This window comes from Haemorhous mexicanus, chromosome 3 (assembly GCF_027477595.1).
Source record: "Haemorhous mexicanus isolate bHaeMex1 chromosome 3, bHaeMex1.pri, whole genome shotgun sequence".
Taxonomy (NCBI): Eukaryota; Metazoa; Chordata; class Aves; order Passeriformes; family Fringillidae; genus Haemorhous; species Haemorhous mexicanus.
Window position 1 is genome coordinate 70963338 of NC_082343.1, and position 24236 is coordinate 70987573.

At 43.9% G+C, this 24236-nt stretch overlaps 1 protein-coding gene across 3 annotated transcripts in view; it reads left to right on the forward strand.

The window, feature by feature from the left end:
- Positions 1-18501, forward strand: part of FYN (FYN proto-oncogene, Src family tyrosine kinase) — a 140513-nt gene extending 122012 nt beyond the window's left edge. For all 3 annotated transcript variants that reach the window (XM_059842274.1, XM_059842273.1, XM_059842275.1), the window contains 2 exons: positions 3829-3960; positions 15570-18501. In XM_059842274.1, coding sequence (XP_059698257.1) covers positions 3829-3960; positions 15570-15778 — 341 coding nt within the window. In that variant the 3' untranslated portion in view covers positions 15779-18501. The remainder of the gene's footprint in view (positions 1-3828; positions 3961-15569) is intronic.
- The last annotated feature ends 5735 nt before the right edge of the window (positions 18502-24236 follow it).

Sequence of the window (24236 nt, forward strand, 5' to 3'; positions counted from 1 at the left end):
CAGAGGTTTCTACTTCATCAAGATTTAGATCTGAAAAGAAACCAAAGCTCTGAGGGATTTTCACTTGCCTCAGAAGAAACCATGCTGAGAGTTGTATCTCAAGGTCACTCAATCATCCCAGCCCCCTCTGCTCCTTCTCATCACATGACCCGCTTAAAGCCAGCAAAGAATTAAAACAGGACCGTGGATTGATTTTTCCCAGGGAAATCCTCCTGGGAGATAACCTGTGTGAATGCCTGGGCAGAGTCGGGCAGAGGTCCCAAGAATAGGGCTGAGCCTCACAAAAATCCTCGCAGGCTGGGGGCTGCTGCTCTAACCATAAATGTATCAGAAGCTTTGGTTTCATGTGGTTACAAGCAGTGCAGAATCCCAAAAAAGGCTTTCTCCAGGCTGTAACGTTTAAAAAAAAAGATAGGGACTGAGATAAAAGCTGCAGATTAGTACCCTGTTTTGGGGCAAAGACAGGTCATCCTGACCTGATGAATGCAGTCTGTTGTTTGTGTCCATGCATGGGGTTACTCATGTGCTGGGGTGTAATAAAACAGGTTCGAGCAACAAAAAGAGAGAAATCCTTCCCCCACTGATGCAAAATCTGCCTTCAGAGCAGGAGATGGGCTGCCTTGTCAGCTGGGGTGATTTGGCTTATCAGATTTATTAACATGCTTGTCAGTAATACACGTTTTATCTGATGTTGTAATTTGTTTGCAGCACGAAGTCAGTTTGTTTAATAAGCTTCTGAGGCCTGGGCAGAGAGAGGCATTGGGGGTTTTAATCAGTGTGTTGGGAAGAGAGTTAAGCACAGGAACTGTGTGTCCATCAGGAACCACACACAGCATCTGGCCTGTGCTAACACTGCATGGAGCTCCAGCAAGCAGGAGGCTTCAGGGCAGCGCTCAAGACATTTGGGAATTTTTGTGCTTTGGGAATTTTTGCGCAGAGCAGTGCACTGTCTCTGTCTCCAGTTCCAGGCACTGAATGAGGGGCAGCACCTTGGAGGATCCCTGTCAAACACACACACTCCCATTCACACAAGCTGTATGTGATCTTATGCGAGGGCAGTGCATGTGTTGTACCTGCAGGTGACCAGCCTGGTGTGTTCCCCCTGGTCTCTGCTCTCCCCTCACTGACAGCTCTGCCACACTGGACTGCAGACTCTCTTGAACCATCTAGCCTCCAACATGTGTGGCAGGGCCAGAAAACCATGAGGCAGGGCTCTGCTAGCAAGCTCTCTGCCAAGCTTGCATTTTTCTCCTCCCCATCTACCACTCCAAATCTGTCATCTATCAGGAAATGCTGCACAAACTGCAGAACGTGATTTTTTGTATTAGTTGCTTTAGACAGAGAATCATCCACAGCAGGGGCAGCATAGAGAAGTAATTAATAGCTGTCCTGTCATTGGAAAATCCTCAGCACAGACCATTCCCGCAGTGCTCATCACACCCCAGTGAGGACTGTACTGCTCTAGCTCTCAGGAAAAGGGATGTCCTGGAATTGATCCCCCTTCTCAGGGACTTACCTTGCTTCTCATTTTCCTGTGGTTTGACAACTCGCCGCATACTCATCTCCCAGTGACACACTGGCAGTAGGTTGAGGAAGACAAAAATACTGGGGGAGTTGGCCACAAAAGAGTCTGAAGAGATTTCCTTCCTCCAAAGATGAGTTGTAGGTGGTTGCTACCTTTGGATCTGAGTTTGAAGCAAAAGGGAATTGAGCAGATTTGGCTACGTTTCTCAGACAAACACAGCTGATTAAAGAAGAAGAAAACTGTTGAATAAAACGTGTGCAACATGAATAATCAAGCCCCCCTACATGTCCATCTCACCCAGCACCAGCCAAGGTTTGAGGCTTCAGGCTCCTGGCCAGCCTGGAGCTATTCCTTCATCCAGCTGGCACAGGGTGTGTGTACTGTCTGGGCTGCACGTAGGAGAGAGCAGAGGGACATTGGCCCTCATGTCCAGGGCTGCCTGCACAGGCCCATCTAAAGGCATGCTCTGCTGGCCTGGGCAGCCTGACCACCAGGTACATGCAGCTTGCAGTTTTTCCAGGGATTGGCATGAGCTGTACAGCCCCAGGACCTCCTGGCAGCTGGAGCAGGCAGTTGCCAAGCCCACGTGGCTGCTGGTGCTGCTGGAGCAGGGCCAGCTTCCAGGAGAGAGGCTCAAGTGGTGGCAGCTTCTGCTGCAAAGGACTCACACAGCACAGCCCAGGCAAAAGGAGAAAACGAAGTTCTGCAAATTTTGAGTCTTGTAAGCTAAGGTTGGTCACACAAAGAAGTGTAAGTGAAGGAGATTGAGTCCAAAGCCAAGCACCCAAATTTTAGTTCTGCCGACCTATCAACCAATGAAAATACATAAGAGACAGACTTTAAAAAGTGAACAGGCATTCAAAATCCTCCAGCACCTTTGCAAATCTAGCCAGTGATGTGCTGATGCTTAACTAGACTTAAGCTCCTGACCTCAGGCATTAGGTATCTGAAACTTTCTCTTGCATCTTTTTCATCCTTTAGCAGGACATTTTCCCGTCATTTAGCAGGACTTACTTGATCAACTGCAATACTCCCTAGGAAAAAAAATGTATTTGTACTAGAGTATTAGTCTCTCTTAGGATCATGTACATGTAGAGCAGAAAAAATTTTAGCACATCGAAGTTTTACTAAGTAAGGAGATGAGAATTACCATGTGTACTTTTTACTCTAAGTCACATCAGATTGGGGTGCGTGGCAGAAGATATAGGACATTGAGCCCTAGATGTGATGGAGGAACAGTGCTGGCAGGGAACTCTAAACAGCGCCATAAGTTCACTCCCTGAGAGTGATTTGTCCACATTGTTACACTTTCACACTCCTCCTGAAAGCAAAGGGAGCTTTTATGAGTGGGTGATGTGAAGTCAAAGTCAGTCTGTTTCCAAATTCAAGAGCGTTTGTCACTAGGGATCAGCAATAAGCAATGCAACTCTTTTGCCTGTATGTTAATGCAAGGCACCAGGGAAATGTCTGCATATCTTTTGTACATACTGTGAGTTAATTATTACCACAAGACTTTTCTTTAAAGTCATACTGAAAATATTTTTCCTAAGAAAACAGTCAGTGATTGGAAAAGCAAATAAATCAGTGTTCAGAGGTTCGTTATCTCACTATCCTTACTGCAACTGGCACTGATGATGGATGAGCACATTAGAACTGCACTTATTTAAGGCACTACAGGCTTTGCAGTGCCAGGAGCTTAAAGTACACTGTCAAGTTATAAATCACAGGCCAAAGTCGTGCCTTGACATCAAGCACTCCAAGAAACTCGAATGGCAGTATTATTTTCAAGTCCTTGTGTGTTTCTAATGAAATATTGGATTTGCTTTTAATTTTTGTTTTCACCATGTTTGTTTGTTTGCATTTTGCTCAGCTTGAACAGGCAAACTGGGAGGTACATATCCAGTATATCTCAGTTCTGCTTCTACGTAGTAACTGTGTTTGATTTGCAAATATGTAAAACACTTTGGGAGAAGTTATTTCTATTATATTTGGCTTATTTGTTTTTAAAACTGGGGTGGGTTTTTTTTTTTCATTTTATAAAACTTCAAACTTGAGTTAAAGTGTCTTATTCTTCTCTTGTGATTTGGGACAAACTGACCCTTTCCCTGCTTAGTCTTTCCTGATGCCCTACAGGTGCCCTTTCTGCCCACCTGTCCTCTCTGAGTGTACTCTCTGAAGCTGTTGGGTAACACTTGTCTGCAGCTCCTTCCACCTGCACGTGCTGCAGAACACAGGAGTCACCTGTGACCTGGTGCTTTGGTTCTGTCTCTGTTCTGGTTAAGACTCATGTATTCTCACTTTAGGTGCAAAATTCCCCATTAAATGGACTGCGCCAGAAGCGGCTCTGTATGGAAGGTTCACAATAAAGTCAGATGTGTGGTCTTTTGGGATCCTGCTAACAGAGCTGGTAACAAAAGGGAGAGTGCCATACCCAGGTAAGAAAAATGTCCTGCTTCCCGTGGAAAAAGGAGTGGGAATGGGCCATGTGTTTAAGCTGTGATGTTTATTTATATTCTCTGAGCTCAAAGGAGAATGGCTATAATGTGTAAGTTTTGTGTATGCTTGAAAACAGTTCTGACTCAAAGCTGCTTTGCCGTGGTCGTGATAAAAATGACAAGGGGACAATTCAACATATTCATTTCGACTGTTTTAATTGTGCTCAATTCAATTAATATAATTTCTAGACAACTAATGAAAGCAGTTTAAAATTATTATATTCTGGAGCAAATAGCTCTCCACAGTATTGCATTTACTATAAGATACCTACAGTTTAACTCCCACAGAGGCCTTACTCGGTTTATTCTGTCAGTCTGGTTCACTGCAAGGTTTGATGACTGTCTGAATGTCTGGTACTATCAAATCTCTTTTTCATAAACTCTTAAATTTTAATCCTTGCTTTTGACATGGATGGAAAGGGAAGAAAATAGTTCTGTAATGTGCAGACCAGAGCTCATGGCAGGGTCACAGCAGGGCCAGATTCTCTGCATGGGGGAACTGGAGACCCCATGGCTCTTTGTTGAAACCCTGCCAAGTGTCCAATGGATTAAGATTTGTAGGAGGGGGTGATTGGATCTGCCTATGCAGAAAGAGCTTTTTATTCTTGTTGCCCCCCTGAAGATTGTGGGCATTCAGGTGAAGAGGAAAGGGGTGAGGTGAAAGCCATGCATTACATGGAAAAGACTTTAATCCCTTCTTCTTCTCATCAGCATAGATAGTAACAGGGGATGCCCTGCATTTCAAGCTGCCTCTAGCTGCATTTTTAGTCTTTTTATTACAAAAAAACTTATGTAAATACTCAACAGTCTGGCTGTGTGCACTGCAGTTGATTTAATGGAAAATGCCCTACAGCAGTTTCAGTTTTCCAATCTGTGCTGTGATCAAGCAGTCAGATCCATATATCAAATTGAGCAGGAGAAGCATCAAGGTGGAGTTCAGTTTGCCCTGTGGTGTCTCACACCACTTCAGAAGACTGAACTCAGCAAAACTAATCTTCCAGACTTTTGCCAGGAATTTCAAGTTTGCTAGCAGCCAGTAGCTGATATTTGAGGAGAGAATGGGGGGACTGGAAGGCATCTCATGATCAGCAGTGAACTTTGGCATCCTTAACAGGGAGCAGCTTAGCAAAGGTGTGGCTGTGACAACTGAATGAGGTAGCAGAAAATATAATGGCATGTTTCTGTGGAATGGATGAGTCCCTCTGCCCAGCACTTCCCCATGTGGGGTGTTGCCTCCAGTCAGAGCAGCTCTGTCACCAGTCAGCACAGAAGTCTTCCTGCCATAAGGATTCCTGGTAGTGGTGTGAGAAAGCTATGATTTCTGTAGGTTTATTGAGGGTTTATACATCTTTTTTCTCTCTTTGACCTTTGCATGCTGTGCAAAGGTCAAAGAGAGAAAAAAGATGTATAAACTTTAGTTGGTGCATTGTTGCTCCCAGAGGATGGGCAATGCTCCTGACTGGGCTGCAGGAATTCTCTAGTCACTGCCAGCAGAATGGGTGCACAGGGGCTGTCACCAGCCAGGGCAGAGTTAAGGTGAAAATACCATGCCATGCAAAAACAACCATTTAAGCCCTATGTTTACTCACAGGTCTGTAACTGAACACAAGGTTGGCCATGGCTGCAGAGGATGTCTGCACTTCATAAATGTTTCTTTCCCCCACCAAAGGAGAAAGAGTCCACAGGATGTGCATTTAAGTGCTTGCAATATATAACTTCCTTTAGGAGCCACGACAGTAATCTCGGGCATGGGCTGTGTCCTGAAATTCTGGACAGTTTTATTATGTGGCAGCTTGAGCACATCAAAGACAACCAGTGGGATCTCTCCTCTTTCAGCACCGTCCTACCCCTTCATCCCTCACTACATAAAGCCCTCACATGCCAGAAGTCCTTCTGGCTCACTCTCCTCCACCTGCACTAGGAAGACACCAAGTAGCTGGAAGCAATTTTTTGTGTGTTACATATCACTAAGTCAGCAATTTTTTGGACAGTCATGTACTGCCTTGGTTACACCCTGCCCAGGGCCATTCCTTCCCACCAGGACTCCCCTGTTGCTCATCTAGGAGGTCTTAACAATTCTCATGGTGACCATCACTCCCCTCTGCCAGTTTTACATAAGGGCAGCCTGGATCTTACATTTGAGTATCCAAAGTCTTTACAGATTTCAGTCCAGTCTCATTTCCCAGACCCTAAATGGGAAAGCTTTTACAGGCTGAGGCAGCAGTGCAGGGGAACTGGGGCCTTCTCAGGAGGATCTGTCTTTGCAAGTGGATTGAAAAGAGAGCTTGGACTTCCCAAGGTGACAAAGACCTCCTGAGCTCCTTAGAAAATGCTCTTTTCCCCTGACATAGAAAGGACCATCTATCTTCTGTTTCACACTGGGAGGGGGAAGGACCTTGTGAAGAATAAAGTTTTGTGAAGAACAAAGTTTTCAGATAGGGAGTAGGGTTCAGATGCACCCACAGGGCTTTTCTTGCCATTATGACATGGCTTGTACGAGGAAGAAAAATGGGATTTCTGTCACCCTGAGAGGCAAGACTGAGCCCTCTTCATCCAAGTAAACAACCCATAGGTGAGAGAATGCAGTCTGTTGGCACTGCCAGCACTTTGGTACCCAAGAAGTGACACTGAAAAGTGTCAGCCTTGAGACAAAGAAGGTCATGGAACTGTCTGTCTGCTGTAATATCCAGTTTCTGAAATAGTTGTGGGCATGTTGTCCTGATGTTCCTGCTTACAGCTTGTAGCAGGCTGGGAGAAGTGGAGAGAGGTCCTCAGACAAAGGGATTGCTCTCTTGCTTGACAAGCTCTTAGTGCCTGGAGAGATGATTTACAGCGTACAACCCAGTCCTGGGGTGGTACCCATGCCTGCAGGACACCATACCTCGTGCTTTCCCATGTCTGGAACCATTGTTTTAAGCTTGTGTAGAAGGAGGGAAAAGCACAAAGAGTAGGACAGAGGGGGAAGGCAGGCAGTTTACAGCAGGGAAACAGACTGGGTGGCACAGAACTTGGCATTCTTTGTCCTACAGATTGCAACCAGCTCCTGCCCTGATGCCCCGTGTTGGAAGAGAGGCTGGTGCAGTAGTGAGATATATGAGCAGTAAAGATTTTGCTGGTGGAGATAAAGATCCGTCTAGAGTTCATAATAAAGCCTTGCCCCAAACTCTACAGCTCCCACAAGTAAGACCAACTTTTTGGAAGGTGTCCTCATGTTCATACTTCAACCAAGCCTGTTTCTCTGTCTGTGATCATAATGGGCCACTATGATAACTAATTTATGCTTTTTTATCCTTTTCACAAGGCAACAGATTCAAATAAGCAACTTTCAGAGTCTTTCACACAGAGTCTCTATTTCCAGTATTACAGTGGAGAAATGAAAAATAGACTGGGCCAGAGGAGGAACCAAGCTTAAGAAAGAGTTTGCTGAGGGGACGTTTCTCAGTGTCAGTTTCTTTTCTCTTTGACAAATGCCCTTCCCTAGCAGCATTTGGAGAATCTGTGGGTTTTTAACATGCTGCCTTTGTGATAGGGAGAAATATCAGCCATACCAAACAAGTGCCTCTGACCTTGCCCCTTGTGCTTTCTGCTGCAGTTGTCACGCCAAGAGCATTTTCATTTTAACTCTAGTGTGACAGCTATGGTGCTACTCACATTGCTGCCTCTGGACAGGCCGGTCTCTGAGCCTGGGCTCCAAGCATCCCTGCAGCCTTTGGGCAGCTGTATTCAGCCTCCTCATCCCTGGGGGAAGCTGGGCCACGAGTGCCAGAGAGCATGTGCTACCCAAGCCTGGGGCCAAGTACATAACAGTGAGCCAGCAGGTGTAACATCATCATGGATGGTAAATAAAAGGTAAAGAAAGAGGTGTAGTCACCACATAGGATAGATAAGGTCAGGGTTTATTTGTAAGCAAGGAAGCTCTGCTCACAAATGCTGTAGCTCAAGGTTGCATCTAGTCATCTGTTATATCAAGGAAATAACTTATTTTAAAAAATAAAACCAAAGCAAAAAACAGGTTTCGACAGTCTAGCTTTGAGGATGAGATGTTGGGGGTTTTCAGGCTTTAATTTCTAAGTGAAGTGGCATGACTTCCAGAGTTTTAAAACTTGTTCCTCCTTTTCCCCAGAAATAACTTGGTTTGCATTGCACTCAGTAAGAATAGCATTCAGAGGTTGTCTTCCCTTAGGAGCAGCTTTGCTGTTCCCTTCTGTGCACTATATTACTTTGACCACTGGTCTGAAAGCATGCATTGGGTCTGGAAGTCTCAGGATCTCTAGCTGGTCAGAGTGACCCCGAGATAAGTTAGAAAGTCTCTTTTCCCAGCCCAGCGCTCAAAGAAGGAGTCAGAGCTCTTCATTTCTCGCTCTCAAGGTTGTTTATTGTATCTTATCTATAAAATTCTTTCTTCTGTCCAGCCGAGGTCCACTCAGCAAGACAGTCAGAGGCACTCTGCCTGCCCCGGGGTGCTGTTATGTCTTTATACTAAAAACTATGTGTACAATATTTACAATTACTTTCCAATACCTATCACCCATGTTAGACAGTGAGCTTCTACTCTAAACCAATCTAAAAGTGCCAACATCACAGCAGAAGATGGAGGCCAAGAAGAAGAAGGAGAAAGGCTGGACACACCCAGATTCCTCCATCTTGCCCCCTGAACCCCCATTCTAAAAACCCAAAAATCTATTTTTCACCCCGTGATAAATTCACTATCATTCTACTTAATCTCTTGTGGCTTGCAGATCTTCATCTACGGTTGGTAATTTGCTCCATGGGTCATAATCAAAACCACAAGCATCTTGGGCTCTGTGCCAGGGTCTCTGAGACCCTTGGCAGGGGTCTTGGCAGTCCAGGACAGCCAGAGGGATGTCCTGAATTCCGACATGGAAGGAGCATCATTCCCAGTCTGTGTATTGGGTTTGCATGGCCAAGCTATCATAGTGGGAGGATGGGGAGGGGTGCCTGAGAAGAGGCTGTGACCTTGTGGGAGGCCCCTGGAGAGAGGAGCCCCTGCTGGAGCAGCCTGCCCTTGAAGGACCGTGGAAGAGTGACCCACGTGGCAGTCTGGGGAGAACTGTTGCCTGTGGGATGGACCCATGCTGGAAAAGTTCATGGAGAACTGTCTCCCATGTAGGGACCCCATGCTGGAGCAGGGGAAGGACTCCTCTCTCTCCCTGAGCTGCATGAGAAACAACCAGTGATGAGCTGACCATAGCACCCATTCCCTGTCTCCCTGCACCACTGAGGGAGGAGCTAGAACTGTTTTTAAGGTCTTATTTTACTTCTAATTACCCTGCTCTGATTTTGTTAGCAATAAATTCAATTGTTATCTCCAGTTCTAGCCTGTTTTGCCCGTGACACTATTTGGCAAGTGATCTATCCCAGTCCTTATCTCAACTCATGAACCCTTTGTTATATTTTCTCTTCCCTGTCCAGCTGTGGAGTGAGAGAGAGGCTTTGGTGGGTGCTTGGCAGCCAGCCAGAGTCAACCCACTACAGTCCAAGAGAAGAAAGCAAGAGTAAAGTAGCCTAAAACAATCACTCTCCTCACTGGACTTCACATGTCCCAAAGTAATCTGCATAGCTCATTAGTTTGCATGCAGGGACACTCCCTAGTTACAGTAATGTTTCCTGTTTTTTGGAAGAGCAGCATTGCCCAGATCCATGCTATTTGCACATCTGCTGTGCTCCATCTAATCAAGCTCCTAAGAGCACACCAAAGTACTTTCCTGTGTTTTCTTCTGCCACAATTGGAAACTCCACATCTTTTTTTTGTGTCACAGTAACTCTTAAAGTCACTGTAACTTAAGTTCCTACAACTTTTCTAAGAAAAGCCAAGCAGTATTGCATTTCTGTCCCCAGTCTATATGGGCAGTAGATTTTTATTGTACTGAGCATTAGAGTGGCCATATCCTGTGGCATCCTGAGATTATTGAAGGTTTCACTAATAAAGCTGGATGGTGAGAGGTTATTTGATTTTTGGTCTTTTCAGGGAATAAAAAGCTAATGGAAAAGCCGTCTTTTGGGAATTGGATGTTTTCTTCTTGGCCAAATCGTAATTCTTGAAACATCCTGAGCACAAGCTGACTTTTCATAGAATTCTACAATGATAGAATAGTCTGGGTGGGAAGGGACCTCTTAAAGGTCATCTAGTCCAATCCTACCATAAGCAGGGATATCTCAGGTTGCTCAAGAGTCCCGTCCAGCCTGAACCTGAATGCTCCCAGGGATTGGGCATCCATGACCACTCTGGGCAACCTGCTCCAGTGTTTTACCACCCTCATTGTAAAAAAACTTTCTTTCTTATACCTAATCCAAATTTAGTCTCCTTCAGTTTAAAACCATTACCCCTTGTCCTATCCCATCAGGCTCCACTAACAGGCCCCCTCCAAGTGCTGGTAGGCCACAGTAAGGTTTCCCCAAAGGTTTCTGTTGCAGTGGGAAGCTATATCCTGTCCCTCAGGTGTGCCACCTTCTTCCTTCCCCTCCCCCTGCCCCCTTGCCTTCTTCCTAACTGCTGTCTGTCAAGTTCCACATTCCAGTAAGGGCATCATGTGATTGGCAGAAGATCAAAAGATGCTTCTCAGACCTGGGGTCATTGGCCTGTCCAGGTGTCATTGTCCCCTGAGACCCTCCCCCTCCCACCTGGTTGGTGGCTCACCTATTCTCTCCCTCCCCCCTCCCTGTGCGCTTAAAAGTCACTGAAACCATGCGGTCGGTATTCTGTTGGAGCTGTTACCGAGATTCAGAGCTCTGTCACCCTGGCATAAACTCTGGATTTAACCAGCTGGTGGAATCCGCTCTTTTCCTCTTCACCATCGCCTGAACTTTTCCACTAGAGGTAAACTGAGTTTCTACCACGCACGGACTCATTCTGAGTGCCTAACTGCAACCTCCAGCCAACCAAAAGGTGAAACATCCACAGCTGCTACTTTTGGTTCAGAGCATTAGGGCTGGACGAGCCCAGGCATGCTCCACTCAGCAATATTGGGATTTTATTCCAATAGTTTCTCTTCTCCAGGCTGAACAATCCCAATTTTCTCAGCCATTTCTCATTTCAGTCCTTCTGTGGACTCGCTCCAACAGGTCCATCTTGTGCTGGGAACCCAGAGCTGGATGCAGAGTTCCAGGTGGAGTCTCACCAGAGCAGAGCAGAGAGGCAGAATTTCCTCCTTTGCCCTGCTGGCCAATCTGCTTTGGATGCAGCCCAGGACACTTTTGGCTTTCTGGGCTGCAGGTGCCCATTGCCAGCTCATGCCCAGCCTCTCCTCCACCAGCACACCCAAGTCCTTCTCAGCAGGGCTGCTCTCGCTCTATTTGTCCCCCATGCTGGATTGATACCAGGTGTTACCCCAACACAGGTGTTAGAGCTGTACCCAACAAAAGAATATTGCTGAGTATTTTTTTTTTTCACAGATTTAAGGATTTTAGGATAAACTTTTAAGGGGTCTGGAAGCATACTGCAAGCAGAATGTCATTTATTATTTATTAAGAGTTGAAACTCGTGGGTATTCATTAGGAGAGAGGAGTTGTACAGACTGCTCAGATATTCTCTCTATGGTGTTAGAAGTGAAGATATGACAGACTCCAGCTATCGAAAGAGAAACACTAAAACTTGCAGGATAAGATAAGTAAGTCTATAGAATAGGTTTGTAAACATAAATAGGTCATTTAAGAGGTAAAATGTATACCTGAAGCACTGCTATTTTTTATAAGTCTGACTAGTAATCTAACTGATTTAGACATAAAAGTCTTTGAAACTCTGTTTTTAAATTAGCAGTTCACGTCAAAACTAACAGAATTTCTTTGGCAAATCCTAGGTATTTCAGCCCTTGCTGGATGTATGAATTCCAGTGAGGAACATGAGGATTACTTGCTTTAGTTTCATAACCGGGGTTTACCGTGGGGGAAGGGAAAGGAGAAAGGAGAAAGGAGAAAAGAAAAGAAGAGCATTTTCCTGGATTAAACTGTGATGAAAAAACCTGGCTTGACTCACTTTCCAGGGACAAAAAAATGACTATGATTTCAGACAGCAATGTCTCTTTCATGTTCTTTTTCCTACCTTTTTGTTAAACAAAGGGAAGTGAAGAGCTGTTTATGTTTTTCCTCCCCCTTCTGTCTCCTCAGGGTTTTTCTTCCAGCACACAGTTCCTTATCAGGTTTCAGAGTGTGCTTTGCAGCACTGAGTAAAGCACTGGATAAAAATACCAAACATTTGATATCTTAGAACAGCAAATCAGTTGGGAAGGAGCTTTTCTGCTCCTGTTGCTTCCATCCATGTTGTACTTAAGGATGTACTGCCAAAATAAAAGCAAAGAATGCAGTTTGCTAGTGGTTATTTATATACAAACAGATGAGTTACCGGTAACAGTTATTTTCACAGCCTTTAATATATTAAGGGAAGCAAAGCACAGCAAAATTTCTCACCCCAAAACACGAGGTAATTCACCTGATTCAAAGACAAGGATATGAAAAAAGATTTTTGTTCAAAACACAAATTTATAAAGCTAATATTGAGAACACAATGTGAACAAAATGTGCATGTTTTTTTTTTTTCTTGTAGTATCTTGAAAACAGCAGAAAAGGCCAGAAAGTTTGGGTTGATGCTGCCTTGGGTTTGTGGTGCCTAACAGACCAGCAGTGTTTTGTAGTCTAATGAAAAAGTAAAATATCTTTGGAAATGTTCTTGCTGGATCGTGAGGAATATCCAAATATTTGTTCAGTGTGTTCTAGTTTGTTGTGAGCCTCTGTGACCTAAAAACATCAGTTTGGAGTCAATAGTATAGGAGAACCTTAGCTCTATGCAGAAAATCTGATGTCTGTAGAAGCTTGTTATTTATTAGTTGGTTTTCATAATTTTGAAGACCTCATTATGGTCCACTTTAGGAGCCACTCAAAGCATTTGCTTCTAGTTTATAAATACCTAACACCAAAAATATGGTGGGTGGATGCACCTGATAAATGAAACACAAGAAACCAGTGCTCAAGTGTTGGTCTGCAGGTTAGGGAATACTGTAAATCAGTAATCTAACCTTTCTTTTTGCAATTTTACCTGCAAAAGGGAGCATTAAGGAGAGGCCTGTAAGTGTATGAGACAGTTTTCTGGAGAGGCTCCTCAATGCACAACAGGCAGCAAAAGAAGCAGTGCCTTACTTTTCCTTTCTCCTTTCCCTTGCCTTGCAGTAAAACCCATACATGAAACTAAACCAAGTACTCCTCGTGTTTGAAAATGGGAGGTGCTGCAGTAAGCTAAGCAGAACCATGCTGTGGCCACGACATGGAAAACTGAGAGCCTAAATATAAATACAAGGAATAAGTGGGGAGACCATGCCAGGGATGGTTACAGTGACAGGAGAGGAATATGATCCTTGCCCAAACACTGCAAATGGATATCAGTAGGAGGAAATTACCATGACAAGATAAGAGGAAGAGGGGTTTTGTAATCCTAACATGAGATGAAAATCTAGAGGTGGATGGTCAGAAAAGGCTGATAGAAGAATGATACAGATGTTTTTTTCTAAGCATCCTTAATAATTAAACACAGCCAGGACATGAGGATACAGACTAAAGATCAAATCCAAGGTTACAGCTAAGTTACTGGCCTAAAAGCTATGTAATGTAAGGATTTTATTCCCTGTCATGGCTTAACCCCAGCCAGTAACTTAAATACCACACAGACACTTGCTCACTCCCACTGCCCACCCCCAGGCCCCCCAAAGGTGGGATGGGGAGGAGAATCAAAAAAAAAAGGTAAAACCATTTCTTTTTATCTTGACAAAGTAATATCCTCCTGCTGATATCCAAGAGGTTGAGATAATAACAGTTTAATAACTGAAATAAAGTCAAATATAATAATAATTTTATTGGAAATGAAAAAGAGAGGCATATAAGCCAAGAAAAACAAATTATGCACAATACAGTTTCTCCCAGCTTCTTGTGCACCTCCTCACTGGCAGAGCATGAGAAACTGAAAAGTCCTTGACGTAGGATGAACTCTACTTATCAGCAACTAAAACATCAGTGTGTTACCAACATTATTCTCATACTAAATCCAAAACACAACATTGTACCAGCTATTAGGAAGAAAGTTAACTCTATCCTAACCAAAACCAGACATTTCTACAAGTCAAAGTGTAGAGTGGATAAATGAATCTGTATTGAAGAAGGTGATTGAATTATTCCTCACAAATGAGTTTACAACAAATACGAGATTTTGGGTTCTGGAGGTGGGACGAGACTCCTCAAAAGGACATCCTGCTAGAGGAAAGTGGAGGTTTCCCAGGGAAGGACAGTGTCAGGGAAGCCAGGAAGAGGATAAGCTAACACAAAGTGCAACATTGAGGTGCTGGTTTCTAGATTCAGTCATGGAGAAACTGAAGTGTCCCTGCTGGTTCTCCTGCAGAAATGCTTGGCAGGACTGCTAAGTCAGGAGAATGAATTCTGCAGATATTTTTCAGCAGGAAACTGGGGCAGGGCAAGCACAAAGCTTGCAGTCAGCGTGCAGGCTTGCTCTGAAACACCTCTGCACGCCTGTGGTGCCAGTCTTACCTCTGGTACTGTTAAAAAGAGAGTACTGGGAGAGAGGTGTAAACTAGAGCTTAGAGTGACTTGCAGTTAGTGTTTGGTGGAAAGCACTTCAGCAGAGGAATCAAGGGGTTACACAGAAAAGAAAAAGTAGCAAAGGGCCTGGCCTTCCTCTCAGAGTCAAGCAAGATGAGTCACCATCCCTGGAGGTATTTAAAAGTCCTGTAGGGACATGGTTCAGTGGTGGACTTGGCAGTGTTAGGTTAACGATTGGATCTAACAATTGGATCAGCGATCTTAAGGGTCTTTTCCAACCTAAATGTTTCTATGATTCTGTGAAGGTCATCGACTTTTTACTTTTTTCTTCTGAGTGAGAGAGGGAGAGCTGTGGTTCTTTAGTGAAGATGTTTTGCTTGGCATTTGACTTGTCTCGTGAGCAGCTTTGTTCTGTTTTGGTTTGGGAACAGTCGGCTATGATAGAAACTGTAGTAACCAGCACAGATGGAGGGAGTGCAGGTCAGCAGCAATGAGCTTCTGGGCTGATACTGAAGGCAATGCTGCTGGACAACCCTGGTAGCCAGGAGTAGCACAGTTTGTCTTGAAGTCCTGCAGCATGACCTCACAGAATGTTTTCACAAAGGCCCACGCTCAGGGCAAGGGTTTCAGAAATTCATCCTGATTTCTAGAATTTTGAATTTTTCATTTTTTGCAATGCATTTGTTTTCCTTAAGCACATCATGTATTACATGTCACAGTTCCTGCTGTCAGAGAGGGAAAGCACCAAATCCTGCCCATTATGAGTAAGCCAAGAGGGTAACCATGGGAGCAGTATTCTGCTCATCACTTGATCCTAAAAACTCTCTACTGAGAAAGAAAATAATTCAGGTTACCTTGCAGTGGATGAGGAGCTGAAATAGGACATCAATGTGGTTGTGTTCCGCTTGTCTTAACCAAAAGAAATTAGTAAACCACATGTGTTGTAGATATAGTTGTACTTGGTTCATTTTTCTGCAATTTACCTTTCACAGGCATGAATAACCGGGAAGTCTTGGAGCAAGTAGAACGAGGTTATCGGATGCCATGTCCTCAGGACTGTCCCATCTCCCTGCATGAGCTTATGATTCACTGCTGGAAAAAAGACCCAGAGGAGCGTCCAACTTTTGAATATTTACAGGGTTTTCTTGAAGACTACTTCACTGCAACAGAACCCCAGTACCAGCCTGGTGACAACCTGTAAATCCCTGGTTTCCAGACACTGTCATGAATTACCAGGAATTTCTCAGCCCTGTCCCACCTGCTCTCCACCTTCCAACTCTGTGATCGGCTTCTCCAGAGTGCAACATCTTCCAGCACTGCAGTGCACAGGAGGGGCTGCAGCTGGGAACTTCCACAGCCCTTGCCTATGACCACTTGTCCTAATAATCTGAATGTCCTGGATGAAAAGGAGAAAAACACTTGTTTTTTCTTAATCAAAGACTCCAAAACTGCATTGTATCGATGTTATGTAAACTGCAAAACCTCTGTTCATTGTAAATAGTAACTCAGTGCCAATAACTGATCCTAGTGCTTTCCTTTTTTTAAAATGCAAAACCTATGTGATTTTAACTAGTCTTCTCCTGATTCAACTAAAAGTATTATTTTCCAGAAGTGGCCTCTTTGTCTAAAACATTTTTTTTTCATGTTTTAACAAATAAAAAATCAGGACAGGTGTTTGGGTTTTTGCTTTTTTATATATAAAATATATATAATATATATACATACCTGTACATACAGTAAATGGGTGCTATTGCAGAGGAGGCTCATTTGGAATTGAATGAATCCTGCTGCAGCTGTACCCAGAAAGCGATAATTTTACTGCAGACATGAAAACACTGGTGGGATTCTGAAAGCCAGTGATCTAATTTTTGGCTTTTGCCAAGCATGATTTTTTTAAATTGGATTGCACTTTTTGTTTATGATTATGTACCTGTAGATGGTTGTAACTTTGCTCTTTCAGGAATCACGTGCTGTATTTACAGTAATGTTTCCAATGTTTGACAAGTGTGTGATGATTTGTTCTTGAAATTAAAACGAACATATTTAAAGCAAGAAAACTACACCATCACCGTTTGAACTGGAAAATTGAAACTGCAAGGACTTCTTGTATCAAAACATGTATACTGAAATGTTTCAAAAAGATTAATTAAGCAGTGTAACCACATTCAGATGGTCTTAAAATAATAGCATTTTAGCCATGTCCCCCTGCTAAACTGTTGGTCATGCAACTAGGATTTTTCTGTTTTATGTGTAACATTTTTCCATTGTAAAATAAGTGTGTTGAGTGTCCTGTACTGCTAATGAAATTACTTTCTCTGTGTCTGCAAGTTCTCCAGTGGAATTACTATGCACTTCTTTACATTTCATGGGGGATGCACAGAACAAAGTATTACCTTTTCAGTTGTCTGTACCAGCCTTGAATTACTTACGTTTAACCAAAAAACACAAAAAAATTTCCTTTCTATTTCTATTGAGTTTTTAATACTGAGTTGCAAATTTTAAAATCTTAATTACATTTTGTTATGGTTTATTCACAAGTTTACATTTTAAAACTGTTTAACTTTCTTAATTTAGTAATTAAAAAAAAAAAGAGCATTTTACATTTGGATAGTTGTTTTTTTGTTTAAACTGTGGAGCTAATGGTGGACATGAGATTAAAAACTTTTCAAGAAGGGGTGTCATGCCATTTGGGGCAACATATTTCATAGGAGTATGCAGACCAATTACCTATGGGACATCATTTTCCAAGTAATGAAGTCAATATGTTTTTAAGTAGCTGGAGTTCAACTGTAAGGAAGATGGCTGAATGCACAGCTAGTTTCTCCTTTTTCTCTTCTACAGCAGTTTGTTCTTTATTAGTTCTGTTGCATTTAACATGAATACTTTTACATTTACAAGTGTTGCAGGAAAAGCTTTTCTATGTCTTGTATTGCTGTTACTGCTTTAAAAGATTGTGGCCAACTAAGACTTCCTGACAGTTGAAACGTTGCTTTTTTTTAATTATTTAGTACTTAGATTGTGAATTCATACTCTGAAGATTCACACATTTTCTAAAGAGAACCTTTCTTTGTTTGTGAAAACTAACCCAATAATCAATTGAGATTCAGAGAACAAATTGTCATCATTTTAATATTTTCTATACAAAACTGACTGAAAATCCTCTTGCAAAGGAGGCTTCCACACTTAGCCTTTCTCAAAGTGTGAATTTATACGGCAATGTTGCTTGTTACCAGATTTCCATGATAAATTGGTTAACGTTTTACATGTAGAGTCTATAAGTAATGTTATGTACATTATCTATTCAATGTTGCTGTACCTGTAGCTGTGGAGTACTGAAGAGGCCATGATCCTTGTTGGACTTCTAGCTTCCTCTTAGTACTTACAAAGCAAGTTGTGGCCCTCTTTTTTTTCCCCACAGCTACCCCCCTGCCTTAAAATATCATCCATGGAACTGAGGACTCCATAGTAACTCAGCGGGCTGGCAAAGCCAAAATGTCACCTCCTCAGCCCAGAGCCCGGTGGCGAAGCGTGGCCATTCTGCCAAGTTCCTTAGCAGCCTTTGCTATGCCACAAACTTAAGTGCAGATTCCATCTGTAATGCGGGACGAGCCTAAAACGCTAGTTTGCCTATGTTTCTCATTGGAAGTAAGACTCAGATGGGGTGTTGTTGGGGTTTTATGGCCTTGATTTCTGATTCTTGGGTTTGCTGTTTCTTGTACTGCATTCGGTCTCTGAGTACCATGTTGGTCTCTGCCGGATCTCTGCCTGCAGCTGGCTTGTGTGCAGACTGGTGCCACTGTTGAGTGGCAAATCCAGACCATTTCTCATCGGTAGCTCTTCTGCTTCTTTTTCTTAATGTCGGGACTTTTGTTGTTTGGGTTTTTTAATCTCTCAAATAAAAACATTAGCAAAAAATTTAAACAAGGTTGTTAGGTTTTTTTGCTATAAATTAATAAAAGCCTTTTCTTAAGCACTGTGTATACACCACAAGTAGTTGTGTGGTGACTCTAAAAGAAGAATTTGTGAGATTGAGAATCTTCTGTTCCTTCCAATAATTTTAAAATGTAAGACTAAATAAATTCCACCCAGGTAAAAACAATTGCCAAACAATGGCCAAATGCTCCCCCCACCAGCTCACTTGATTTCCAAATGATCCATGATGTGGTGGCTGATTTCCAAAAGAGGTCTTCTAGAAGACCTCCCAGCAGCAGAAAGGACTCCATGGGGTGACACAGGCTTCTCTAAACCAAGTTTAATCCAAGACCTGTCTCAGGAAAAGTGACAGGTGGAAATGGGACACTGCTGGAAAAGGGATGGTTAGTATGGTTATTATATTTCTGTGAGAAGGCAATTATGTGAGACTTGGTGGTCTTTGAAGAAGACAAAAGGCACTAACATGATATTCTTTGGCTTTTGTAAACAGTGCTCAATGTAGTTCTGGGTGATGCTCTGGTTTTGATTTAATTACCACTGTAGAAAAACAAAGTAAATACAAAACAGAAAAGTGATTAACTGCTAAAATTACAAGAATAATCACAAATGGAAAATCTGTCTCCAGTGTGAGCGTTTCTCCTGAAGCCTCTAGACTGGAAAGGACCACCTGCAGCCCAAGGAGGCAGATTGCTAAATACCTCGATCTTGCCACATAACTTCAAGGTGAGTGGAAAGTTGCTGCAATTTATTTTAACGTGCACCATCCTTTTCTCAAGTGCTGCAATAAAAAATGCAGCACGCTAATGAATGCTACCATATTGCACCCAAGGGGTTTAAGGGCCTCACACGAGGCTGAGCCCAAGCATGCAAGAGCTATTAGGAGATATACAGTAGCTCCTCTTCTGAAGTGTAGACAATATTCATTCATCAAAGAAGCCCTTTCCTGTCTAATGGGAAATTACCACCAGCAGTGCAGACAAAAGGATATTTATTTTCTCCAGTCGTGTCAGTTTGAGGGTCCGTCTGTCTTTCAAGAATAATTGAAGTCTGTTTGTAGCTCAGAAATCTCATTGTGTTCTGCAGTCTTGGAAAGCAGTGATTATAATTTCCTGTGACTCATACACAGGGATATTTTATCACTGAGGGGACTCCTGTCAACTGGAGCAGAATTCCCTGCCGTCTTAACTGAAGAAAGGGGCACTTTAGTTTCAGACTTTCCTGCACAGACCAAACCAGAACCCATGTGCTTTCTGCAGAAAAGAGGCCCCTTGCTGGGATTACCACACGAGTAGGGTGCTAGTGTCTCCCTCTCAGTGCTTCTAAATTTCTCAGAACTTCTGACAGCTAAACCCAGGCTGCTGAGGTCCATTTTAAATGTTAGAGAGGAAATGCTGGCTTCCCTTAAGTCCGTGAGATATTTTCTGTTGACTTTTAATACGGAGCCTGTTCTTATGTGTGTGTGTGTACAGTTATCTGTAACTCAAAAGGAAATTCACACATAAAAACATCTACACAAACATCAATCTATCTCCTTGTATTCCTCTCCTGTAGCTGAAAGCTTAACAAAAATGTAAAACTGGGACATGAGTAGATTAGAGGACAAAATGTTGTTAACAACAAAAGAGCTGCTCTTTTTTTCTTCTTGTTTTCCTTTTTCCTTTCTTTTTTTTTTTTTTCCCCTGCTGGTTCCCACTATGTGAACTGTTACAATTCCTGTTCCCAAACCAGGAGAGGTGGTAGCAGCAAGCACTGCTGCTACCGCCCAGAGATGCTGTGGGTCTCTGGCTACTGCAAAGAGCAGCCTGCAGCTACCTTAAAGTCAGGGAGAGAAAACATTTCTCCCAAGGGCATGGCTGCAGTTTGGAGCCTGCAGTGGGAGTGTGCAGAAGTGCAGGGAGAACTGCCCTCCCAGGAAAAGCAGGTCATTAGCTGGTAGGCAGAGCCAAAGGTTGCAGCAGCAGCAGCTGTGTTTGCAGCACCAGCTGTGCTCACAGTGCCTGTACTTCCTTGTGCCCAGGGATTTGGGTGATGAGATTAGGGCAGGCTGAGGAGCGTGAACTGCGGTTTCTGCTTCCAAATGTAAATATCTTCTCTGTTACAGCATAGAGGAAAATAGTGTATGTCCAAGATGGGGGAAAAAAACACGATTGGTGTGGCCTGTGACTGCGAGGCAAGTGTTGGTTCTGCCTGACCAGGCCAGATGGAAGTTTGATTGTTTGGCTCATTGTTGGGAATAACTCAGCATTAAGCTCCGAGAATAGCTAAAAGGGCAAAGAGTAAAGAAATGAGATTATCCTTCTTTCCCTACAGCCAGGCTGGAGCTTGCCAAGGGCTCTGGTTTGCGTTTTTGTGCATCAGCATTTGTTGCTGAGCTCCTGCACCCAGAGCCTTGCTCAGCTACCTATTGTAACAGCTTCACACAAAATTCCTGAGCCCTGGAATGGATGAATTCTAATCTGGAAAAAGAAAAAAGAATGCAGGCCTGCTTTGTGGCTGTTGGGGCTCAGCCTCATGCCAGAGGCTTGTCTATGAGCCCTGGCATTCCCTGTGCTTTATTCGCTGCTGCAGTTCAGGCTCTGGGCTGCCTCTAAATCCCACAGGCTGCTGGAATTCCCCAGCTAGAAAATGCTACTCATATAGGAAGGATCCCTGGTGTTGGGAAAGGGCTGCAGGGGTCCCAGCTCACTGCTCCTGGCACCACGCAGGGCCTGGGCCATCACTGTTCCTGAGGCAGACTTCCCAGGAGGCAGTGGCAATGCAGAAGGGGCCTGCAGCTTCCCTGGAGCCCCTTGGACAGCCAGGGCTGCCATGCTCTGTTGGCAGCAGCTCAGGCATAACTGTGTGGAGCTGCTGACAGGTCTTGGTGTGACTTGGCCGGGGCTGTGTTGCTACAGCCCATAGTCCCAGTGACAATGGAGAACCAGATGCTGAATCCTGCCCTCCTAAAAAAGCAAAGGCAACGAGCCACATGGGGAACAGCTTTGTGTCTTAAAGAGAGAGGACTAGGTACGTTTGATCACACGAGAGCTCGAGTGTTCCCTCAAATTCCCATGCCTCCCAAAAGCAGTGCAGCTGCCAGCTGAGCTTTGTCTATGACCTCATATACATCCAGTGTATAAAACACACACCACATATTGAACATTTGCATATGCTACATGTCTTTTGTTCCACTTGGGTGGCCTTTTCCTCCCCTTCCCCCACCTCTTGCCCCATTACTCATCCACACAGCTCCCATCACATTATTCGGGACGTGTCATTTCTGAAGGACTACACATCTCTGTCCTGCAGAGAATGGGGGCTCTGTTAATTGTCAAATGTTGAGTGGGTAATGATCAATGGGTGACTAATTGGACGCAAGAGGGAATAAAATAGGTATTACTTAGCTTCTGCTCTTAATTAAGAGGATACATAATGCTGTGGGGAAAATCTTAACAAATAGCAGGAGGGGTTTCTGTCATTATGCAGGGTATAATTACACACATTGCACAAGCTAACATCCAGGTACTGTTTTCCTTCCTTTCAGGTGTCTCTCCAGGGTGCGACTGAAAAATGCCAAAGCAAGAGCCTTAAAATAAAGTGGAAAATATTTTTTGCAGGCATGTGCCTAGCAATGTAAACAGCAAGACATGGAAGAAAGCCCCAGTTTTCCTCACAGTGCAAAAGCAGCAAGGGACAAGGCATGTGCAGAGAACCAGAGTGAGACCATCATGTGCATTATGCTGAGACAGAGGGGGTTAAAGGCTCACTGCAATGTCTCCAGGTTAATTCACAGCAGCAATGTTAAAAGAGGAGCAACATGACAGCACTTAATTTAAACAGTTAATCATCTAGAAGCAAAAATATTCATGATTTATTTCTCCAAATACAGAGATGTGGTAGGAAATATGAGAAGGGGCACTCAATACTAACACTTTATTCCTAATGAAAAAAGAAATATTACAACTCCTGTAGGATTAGGAACCTTTTTAGAAAAAAAAAAAAAAGTCTGTGTTACTTGCCTTGCCAAAGAAAACCATCCTGCACTTGAATCTGTCCTTTCTATGTCAGGCCCAATATGACTCATCATGCTCTGATTGATGAGATATACTAACATAAAGTATATCTCATCAAGCAGATGAGATACAAGTATACAACTATACTAATATATACTATTATATATACTATATGATAATGTACAGATGAGATATACTAACTTTAGAGAGTTCAGAGTTTTATCTGGCTTTCAGTGAGTGAAGTCAGTAGGGTAGGAAGACTTCAAATACATAAAAGAGGCCTTCAGAAGGCAATTATGATGGCTTCAGTTTTGGGGATGAGGGAGGTTTTTGAAATGCTGAAATAAACTTGGGTATCTGTTGTCCAAGTTTCCTAATCCAAAAATGAGTTAATTGACAGCAGTTTCTACAGCTTTGTGGGAGGGTACTTAGGTTTGGGCTGGACCTTTGAAACCCACTCGGCAGACAGTGCTGTTAACATAGTCAGCAGAGTGTGACTTTCGAGCTATTTTTCCTCTCTTTGTCAGGCTGTTAATAAAGTACGTAAAGCTCAAGAGAGGAAACTGCTCCAAATATCTGCTGTTTTCTGGGGCTTGGCAAGTTAAAGAGGGGACAGAGACTGGTTCTTTGGCCGTATCTGCAGACACCATTATGTCTCTACATTTCTGGACCTGGAAGTGCTCACACAAGGGACAGATCTCACAGCCAGAACCTTCCTCTCTTGGCCAACTGGCAGCTGTCTACAGGGGTGGCAGGTGGACACTCTTGTTTGCTGGATGTTACAGACCAGTGTCCAGGCTTTGACCAGAGGAGAACAGAGGACTGTCCATACTCATTGTCGGTGAGGGAGGCCATCCACTGTGTGAAGGGAGGTGCTTGATGGCTCCATAGCAGAGCCTTTTACAAAGAAACCCCACAAATGTGGATATGGATGAAACATTCCATGGGACACCCTGCCTACCGAGTCCTCATGATGCCTGCATTCCCTGAGGAGCTGGTCATTGTACAGCAAACACTACATACATCCCCCACATACATCCCAGGAAGGTCAGGCACTCCTCAGAGCAAGTCTCTCTCCCTGCTTCCATCCTGTCATCTATTCATCAAGGTCCTGGTTTTGGCTCCTTTGTGGCCATGGGCCCCTCGCAGCCCTCACCCACTGCGGCACACAGGAGGCAGTAGAGCCATCACTGCTCCCGAGCTGGAGGCCAGTGGGAGAACTGGCAGGAGAGGCAGACACCCAAGCCCAGTGTGGTGCAACTCAGGGCTCAGGCAGCCTTGATGAAAATGCCGGCTGTCAGGGTGTTCATGGTGCAAAACAGCTGTGCAGCAGAGGCCAGGCCAGAGGGATTAAGCCTTCAGCTGACTCAAATGACTGTGGTTATAATGCAGCCGCTCCAGCGTAAGCATCTAGTGCTCATCACATCTGGGTCTGGCTGGGACCAGCAGGGACTGTCCACGAAGTCTGGCAGCAGTCAAGGACAACTTCAGGATGCTCCAAAAGGCAGCCCTGGTGTCCTGCTGGCCTTTGCCTTGACATGGGAGGGAGGAAGTGGGGAAGGAGGGGGTCAGGATGGCCAGCTCCAGGGCCAGGCTGATGTAGGCTTTCTCAAGAGGGAAGGTAAGCCCAGGCTTCACTGCACTGAAGCAGGGCATCACTGCACTACCATCAATACAATCACACTTGCTGCTCAGCTGGGGGCACATGCTGCTCCCAGCTGCTTGAGGTTTCCC